The sequence below is a fragment of the Zonotrichia leucophrys genome, chromosome Z (genome assembly GCF_028769735.1).
Source record: "Zonotrichia leucophrys gambelii isolate GWCS_2022_RI chromosome Z, RI_Zleu_2.0, whole genome shotgun sequence".
NCBI classification, from domain to species: Eukaryota; Metazoa; Chordata; class Aves; order Passeriformes; family Passerellidae; genus Zonotrichia; species Zonotrichia leucophrys.
The window spans coordinates 64,691,784-64,700,442 of record NC_088200.1 but is presented as its reverse complement, the minus strand read 5'-3'; the positions used below and the strand labels follow the sequence as shown (position 1 = coordinate 64,700,442).

Below are 8,659 nucleotides of genomic sequence, written 5' to 3'. Positions count from 1 at the left end.
TGTTCTCTTGTAAGTTATAATAGACCTACACTGTCTGCATTGTATTGCCTTTATTCTTGCTATTTTTATCCTTCACCATCTATCTGAAACTTTGTTCAGTTGTCAGTCACAGCCTTACATTATTTTTTTTCCTATTCTTGGTCTCTAACTTGGTCTCTCAGTTGTTTTGTTAATAGAAATAGAGAATCAGCCAAAATTCCAATTTTTGTGTTGAAATAAAAATAGACTAACACAGAGAGTGTAATAAATCAGCAGTCCTTATGGACTGTATCACCCTGCAACAGATCCCCCACTCCAAACCATTTATAGCAACTGAAATTTTATTTGAAAGCAAATATCTGATGAGGCAAATTAATTATTATGACACTTTTCTATTGGTTAAAAAATGAGGAATCCAACGTTTAACACTTGCTAATGCTTTTTTTGGCATCAAGAAAGGAGACACAGGTATCTAATATTAAATAGTGCTGCAGAAGGGCAAGTTAGCACTTTGTTTGCCAAATTAAGTTTCAAAGACTATGTAGGTTATGAAGTTTGACTTTCTGCCCATAAATCTTGAATGACTGACAGACCACTGTAAAATAGCTTTGTTCAAAAGGAATCTTTGGCAGGCAGCATCAAAGGTTTGAAACTCTGGAAGGGATGAAAAGAAAACCCCACTTTTGCACTGATTTCCCCTACAGATCAATTTCTCTGTGAAATTTGCCTGGGAATTATGAAGTATTTACTGTATTATGTGCTGTTTTTTTTCACTGTATCCAAAGGCCCCAGTGGTTCCTTTTATCTTAAAGATTTAGGGATATTTTTGTACATGAAATCTGAATGAATGAATGAATGAATGAATGCATCAGTGGAACACAGGGAAAAAAATTTGCTGGATTTAGACAGTTCTTTTCTTCCCTATTTTATCACAAGTTGGAGTATTGGTTTTACGACGCCTGAATTTATGGGTACATATTTTTATGGTAAAGCCGAATGACATGTTCTGAATGCTCCATCAAGCTCTCTCAGTTTCTTCACTTGATTCACAACTCTACAGGGTATGAATCAGTCCTGTAGTATAACTCTTAATCTCTTTTTAACCAGAATAATGGAGTGTGAGGGGTTTTTTTTTATTTTTGGTGTGTGTCATCATGTCAACATCTAACTATGTAAACCAAAGAAAGGGAAAATAAAATATTTCTTGGAAAACTCTTGTCAGCCATCAATCAGTGCAGGAGATGAAGCATCTTTATTACATATAAGCATCAGAGGCAGAAAAATTTTTGTAACACACAGGTCCATAATTCTATTCTCAAGCAAGATGTGGCCCTGCTAGGGCATGAGCTGAAGAATAACTGGCTTTGCAGGGCAGTTTCTGCTTAGAAACACAGCATGCCTCCTCAGGTGGAGTGAGAGGGCTGAGGAGAAAAGGTTCCTCCACTTTCCCACACTCTTTAAAGCTCTGTTCCACCTGAAGGTGCTGAAACTCTTGTTTGTCTTCCACAGGGTGAAGTGAAGAAGTGAAGCCTCACAGCTGAACTACTATGAGGTCAGAAGCCTTGCTGCTATATTTCACACTGCTACACTTTGCTGGGGCTGGTTTCCCGGAAGATTCTGAGCCTATCAGTATTTCGCATGGCAACTGTAAGTATGAGGGGCCAGAGGAGCACATGCAGTGCTGATCAGGGAACTTCAAATCAACACTACTTAAATACAGTTGCAGCAGATAAAATTGTTTTTTCTTGATTTCTCCCATATCAGTCAATGTACATTGTCAGGTACTGACATAGGAACATGACTTTTTCATATGGTCCAATTATTTGGTAATCTAATACAAATAATTGGTCTTCTTTAAGCTCAAATGGATTCTGTTTGAGCATTAGGCATTTTTTTCCTAAGACAGAATTGAAGAAGCTAAAAACTAAATCAAGACAAAGAATCTTGTATGACAGAAGGTCTCTCCTTTCTTACCAGTAGAGATTGGCAAACTCTCCAAAATCTAGTGTAACACCAGCAGCTGCATACTGAGATCTGCTGGCTAAACAGGTGGAGAGCTTTCTGTGTATCTTACAGTGGACATCAGGCTTGACTTATCTGATTCTTTCACATTCGCCTCATCTCAGTTGTGATAATGGCAATGAAAATTCTTCAAAGTCCCAAAGTTTCAGATGTTTATAAGGAAGTCTTTAGCATCTGGGCCCCTAAAAGTATGCCAGGGAGTAGTAAGTCACCCAAGAGCAGGCTTGTGTTCAATTCTTTTTTTGTTCAGGAATTTGGTTTTTAAATGGTCCATGTTCACTGTGCTTTGCAAGGTCCTGGTACCCAAAAACTTGTCTGTCCTGTGTAACATTATTCTGAAAGACAAGACTCCAGGGCACACCTGATGTGCTGCAAATGCTAATAGATTTCTGGGGTACAACAACAGGGAAGAACTGCTCTGAAGCAACCACAGGTGAAACATAGCAGTGTGGCCACTTCAGCCACCAACATTTTCACCCTCCAGAAAGGCAGTGCTAATCATTCCTAGAAAAATTTGCCATACTTGATGTTTTTAGAGAAATAGAACATGGGAGGATTTTTCCTCTGCAGCATTGCATGCTGAAGTGGACACGAACATCCTTAGTTTGTTCTAGATCCATGAGTTACAGAGGAAACACTACTGCGTAGAAGACAGCCTGACGATAAAACTGGGCATTTTGCATGTAGGACATGATCAGAAGGATTAAATCCTGCCTGGTGTCTTAATTTATTTCTTAAAGAGTCAGCACCTGGTTTGGTGAGATGTTCCTTTTTTTTATCCAGTTTTATCGCCAGACTTTGTGTCACGTGACACTATGTGGTCCTTCACTGAGGCTGTGCTGTGAACCAATACTTTGACCAAGCTTAATAGGTACAATGCTTTTAGAAGACAATAGCTGAAAATACTAAAGCAGCAGATGAGTTTCTGCAGAAATAGACTCCCCCAAGGAGCTGCAGTTTTCCAGGAAGGCATATTAATGGGGAAAACCCATAGCTAGATGCTAGTCAGCTCAGTATAACATTCACTTGCAGCAGGTCTGCCACGGTAGTGCTCATCACTGAATGTGAAGTGGCCCTTGATCAGAAGTGTTCACTGTTGTTAGGTTGTACACCCATCTGAGGAGCAGTGGAACACCCTGTGTGAGTGCTGAGCTCTCACCCCAAAAAAAAAAAGGAATAGACAATAAATACTCTTGCTGACTCGTAGAACTGGAGGGCAGGAAGCTGACTTGTTGATAGCAGAATCTCAGCATGGGGATTCCAATTAGTATTGCTGCCCAGTTGCCAGAAGGATTGGAATATCAGACTGGTTGCCAAAATAATGTGCAGTGACTTTCACTTCATAAAGTTCAAGTGGTGATTTCCCACCATTTCTCAGAAAACCCTGCAGCCGTTCTGTGACAGCAGTTGAGTCCTGTAGAAAACCCAGGGAACTGGCAGTTAGAGCCAACAAGAGCCAAGCCTTTTGCTCTAGCCACTACCAGTCCAGTCATTGTGTTGATTGATTGGCCACTGTGGAACAGCTTCATCCTGATAGACATGCTTTAGCAGACAGGAGCAAGCATTTAAGCTCTGCAAACAGTGAAGGAAAAACTGCAAGAAAGTGCCATGTACCTGTGCACCAAGAGCTCCAGAACAGCTTTATGCTTAAAAAAATTCACAGTTTTTGTCTTCTATAAAGGTGGTGACTTTCTCCTTTGCAGCTGCAGACACTGTAACCTTGAAGAACTCCCCAGCTCTCTGTGCTCATGCCTTCCAGCCCCAGTCTGTGCTTCCAGGGCAGAACAGAAACCACGGGTTTTGGCTAGAGCTGGGCCCCATGGTGATTCACATTAGCACCATTTCAGTTTGTTATTCTCTTTTGACCCTGTTGATCTTTTTCCTTTCCACAGACACAAGACAGTATCCGGTGTTTGTGGGTCACAAACCAGGGCGGAACACCACGCAGAGGCACCGGCTGGACATCCAGCTTGTCATGGTCATGAACAGGACCCTCTACGTTGCTGCTAGGTCAGTAGCCTCCTGCTTCAGCACTCCTCTCTGACTGCTTTCAGAGGAGCAAGGAGAACACAAGGAATATTCTGAGCTCTTCTCTGACGGACACATTATTTTTAGGCTTGTCTTGCACTCACAGAGAGCTTTGCAGCCTGTTAGTGAGACATATTAGAAACATTGCTAGATGATCAACTAAAGTTTTGCAATGTGTTGCACCTGTGTTTTAGGGCTACATGCCTCTACCTTCCTCTGAGACCTGCAAGAGGGAAGTTGCCAGAAATATAATTTAGTTCCATGGAGAAGCAATGCCATCCTCATCATTTTATTCCACTAGTGCTCACCAATAATGACAAATTTTAGAGAATATTTCTTCTGTGCACAGATGTGTTTTTTGATAAGAGTTATTAGAATGAAATTTTGCTGATCTTGGCATGTTTTATGGTATCTTAAGACAAAGAAAAAGAACTGAACATGCTCCCTCAATGTTAATTGAATTTAGTGTCTTGACTTTTTTTGGAGAGCTATACTGTGCAGACATGAGCATGTCTTTTTATAAAAATTGCACATGAGCCACCCATTTAGTTTACCTAGCTCAGCTTGCACTGTCAACCTCAGTGGGCCTACACCCATTAGACAGCTGCCAAACTTGCAGAGATCCAATATTAACACTTCACATCCATAACTGTTGTTAGCAAAGAAGATTGACGATCTTAGAGTGGGAATTACATGAGAGATGCAGAATGATGGCAAGATGGCTCCAGATTAGCAAGGCTGGGTGGTCCAGATTTGCAAGGGTGGGTAGTCCAGTTTAGGAGCTCTTGGACCCAGATGCTGTTTGGGACCTCCCTGCAAGCTGCCTCTCAAGTAGTAGCTTGTTTTCTGCCTGTTTTCTGGTTCTCCATTGGAAAAACACACACCTTTCTGCATGTGTCACATAAAACCAGGCTGTTGCTGCAGAAGGGAGAAGTGGTGGGTGGGATGGCCAAGAGTGAAGGGGAACAGCTGCTGAACAGGCAGCCTGTCACCACCAGCCCTGTCTGCAAAGCCCTTGGCAGCCTTGGGGAGCTGCCTGCCTTTCTTCTCAGGCAGCCACTCCCCATCTCCTGGGTGGTCGGATGTGTCCTGTGGGGAAAGCTGCCTGTCCATCTCTGTGCAGCACCACAAAATTGGTAATTGCATTACACCAGCACGGTCACTGAGTGACACTTTTCAGAGCCATGTCCCTGGCTGCTGGAAGAACACACCTGTTCCATTACCCAGCCATAGCAGCTGCTCTGGCTAATTGCAGCTTCCCAGGCTCCCTGCATGCCCCTTGCTGCATGGGGGGGCAGAGCTCAGGGCTCTCACAGCAAGACCTTGCATGGAGTCCAGGCAGAGAGCAAGAATCCTTCCACAGGAGCTGCCATGGTGTGGTCACAGGGCACAGGGAGACATCAGCCCCATGCTTTGTCTGGGCTCTGAGATTGGTATTTTTGCCGTTTTTAATGGGATAAAGAGTGGGGCAGGACTGAGGGTTGAATAGGTTTGAAAGGTGGTGGCAGGATTTCCTCCTTTTCATGACTGAGCTCCCTTTGCTTTCCTCATTTGTTTTCCTTTAAATTAGGAAATTATTTGCAGCGAGGTGGTGGTAAATCCTCTTTGCAGATTTTGCTGTGCTGTTTTCATAGTTTGTTCCCAGACTGAGATTGACGCAGTTAGACTGTCTCAGTGCCCAAGTAACTGGCTTTAGAGCAGGAAAACCCAGAGAACAGTTTTGGGATATAAAACAGTTTTGGGATGTGTGCACAAATTATATGAAGAATGCTAATATTTGGGGGATAACATGTACTAGTATGTGAATAGGCATTCTTCCTCATTTGTATAAAACAACTTGCTACAATGAGAGTGCTTATATAGTCCTAGGATCTTGTGACCTACAAAAAAGAATAAAGACCTGATCTGTTTTGTACTTACATGGGCATGAAAAAAATCTTCTTACACTGTTTTTCCTTTGGTAACTCAAAAGCTCTTTGACATATTCTTCTCCCCCTCCATGTTACCAAATGAAGTCCTTCCTGGGCTGACAAGACTATGTGATACAAGTTGAAATTCAGAGATAATTTTTATCTTTAAGTAACAAACTTCAGAAAATGAGTCATCCTTCAGTATCTCGTGTGGATGAAAGTTTGTAATTCAAATACTGCATTTCCTTCAAAGGCGGTAGTAAATCTAGAGATTGGAAGCAAATTAGTACGCAAGCAAATGTGTTTGCCAAAGAGTTTTATAACAAGATTCATTGAAAACTGTAGCTAAATAAATCTTTGGACTATTATATGAGATATTGCTTTCATGCTTTTTTTATGCATTGAAATACAGCAATCCCAAGTTTATATTTTATCCAATTATCTGAAAAACAATCAAAACAAATGGTTAAATAGTGAGCATTTTTATTTTAGCGCTGTTGTGTTTAGGTTGGGGAGGTTTTTTGTTTGCTTGTTTTGGAAAAATCCATGTTGACTTTTGCAGACAGTTTCAGCCCACCAGAAAGGCTAACTCAGATTTGAGAACTGCTTACATTTTATTAATGATCAACTGGCATAGAGCAAAATTTCTGTCAGTCCCACTGCTTATTTTGTCATATGGGATACCCAACTCCTGTATTAGCTATTACCAAATAAAGTTTTGTGTCACTTCACAAAGGCATTATTTCATGTTATCAGACAGAAATACACAGCCAACATAAATTAGAATAACTCAGTCAAAGGCCATGAAGCTTTACTCTCTGAACAGGCTTGCTAAGGACTGGCTCTGTCATCTTTTTTCTCGTGGGAAGGGTACTCGCTCCTCATCTCTCTCTCGCTGGCCCACACACCCAGGCACACACATCCTTTTCTAAGTTTGCTGTGTCTCCTCCTCCCATTGTCTCGTGTGGTGGCAGCTTTTGTTCGCATTATGTGCCGCTCCTCCTGTGTGTGTGTGAACCAAGCAGGCACGGAGCAGGCTACGGGATGGCTCCCTCCTCCTTCGCAGTTATGTGTTTCCGAACCATGCTCCGAGTTCCAAGGGTCATGCACAGCCAGTGGCATTATTTAAATTCCCTTCCTCAACAAGATTATGCCATGGCAACAGAACTCAGTTCTGCTGACTGGAGGTGGGAAAAACGGAAGCTCTAGGATTAAGTAAATTTGTGTTAGAATAACTTAATTAGCAGTAAACTGTACACATACCACAGCTAGTAGAAAGTAGGAGTTGGGCAGCAGTGGGAAAAGGAGAATGAGGACAATCCCACGTTTTCTGTGATTAGGGAGCCCTCCCCCAAATTTGACAGCTCTTTTGCTGTCTACTGACACTGTCAGCAACTGTGCTTCATTTGTGGCTTGAGAAAATGATATGTAATTTTCCTGATGCTAACCTTCTTTCCAACAATCTCATAACTTAGCATCGGAGTTTCGTTTGAACTGTTCCTTGAATCAGATAGTAAGTCCTCTAAAGACAGTTTTATTGAGGTGGAACTAAACAACTCAGCTCTTTCTGAGTACCACTGCTGTATTTTCTAATTGTCTTGCTCAAAATGAAAAAAAATTGTAACCTCTGGAAAGCAAGGCTAATGAATAAAATCAAGAGCTGTGCTGGAAGAAGGGTTTTATAGGTCCACCCGCACCTCATTTGCAATTCAAGAGATTTTTTCCCCCACTTTTATATAGCAGGAGTGACAGCAATAAAGAGTAATGCACATATAAAGGGAACCATGACGTAATCTATGAAGCTGATACTGTGCTAATAGGTAATTTTATTCCAGAACCAGCCCTGACCACTGCTCTGTCACAGAAGTCAGGCAAATAATAAATCGAAGTATTAAACCAATCTTGTAAGTAAATGACAGCTCTGGTTTTAGAGTCTGGAGAAGAAAACCCATCAGCTCCTCAATTTGGCATCTTACAAAGAAAACAGCCTCAAGCTCCATAGCAGAAAAATTTTCAAAGCTGGTTCCCTACCACAACACTGCGTCTTTCCTTCACCTGAGAGAAGTGTTTATTTCTCATGTAGCAGTATTCCGTGTTTGCCTTTGTTAAAGGCAAGACTAGCACTGTTTCCCAAAACCCAATAAATATGGAGCTAACCTTGAGAACAGTGATTTCTAAAATGGAAAGAGCCTGTGTTCTGCATTCAGCAGACCCTCCAATGCTGCAGGTCAAACTTCAGCTGCGCAGCTTTCTGCATCTTGAAAATATTCAATTTTATTTCAAGTAAAAATGAGATCTCAGTCCCAATTCAATGTGCTGGTTACTACAACTTTGTGGATTGGTGTTTGTTTTCAAATTTGGATTCCATACAGACCTGTCCTTTTTCTCTGTTTACACAGAAAAGAGTGTCTAAAAACATCTCTGTACCTGATTAGCTGTGTCTGTTTCCTCTTTCTAAGAACAGATTGGCAGCTAATTGTAGAGAGGGACAGGTTCTTGGGAAAATAGGAAAGTAATTGTAAGGAAAGAAGTGTGAACTTTTTTCAGAGAAATATTTTACAGTTTAGTTTGGCCCGCAGATTGTGAAGAAAAGAACAATTTCTGGGAATAGTTTGGTGCCTTTTTTCTGCCATATTGTAACAGGGAAGGGAAGGGAAGGGAAGGGAAGGGAAGGGAAGGGAAGGGAAGGGAAGGGAAGGGAAGGAAGGGAAGGGAAGGGA

At 41.6% G+C, this 8,659-nt stretch overlaps 1 protein-coding gene across 5 annotated transcripts in view; it reads left to right on the top strand.

The window, feature by feature from the left end:
* The window catches only part of SEMA6A (semaphorin 6A), a 106,761-nt gene that overhangs the window by 37,857 nt on the left and 60,245 nt on the right, over positions 1-8,659 (top strand). For all 5 annotated transcript variants that reach the window (XM_064735103.1, XM_064735100.1, XM_064735105.1 and 2 more), the window contains exons 2-3: positions 1,489-1,626; positions 3,894-4,011. In XM_064735103.1, coding sequence (XP_064591173.1) covers positions 1,527-1,626; positions 3,894-4,011 — 218 coding nt within the window. In that variant the 5' untranslated portion in view covers positions 1,489-1,526. The remainder of the gene's footprint in view (positions 1-1,488; positions 1,627-3,893; positions 4,012-8,659) is intronic.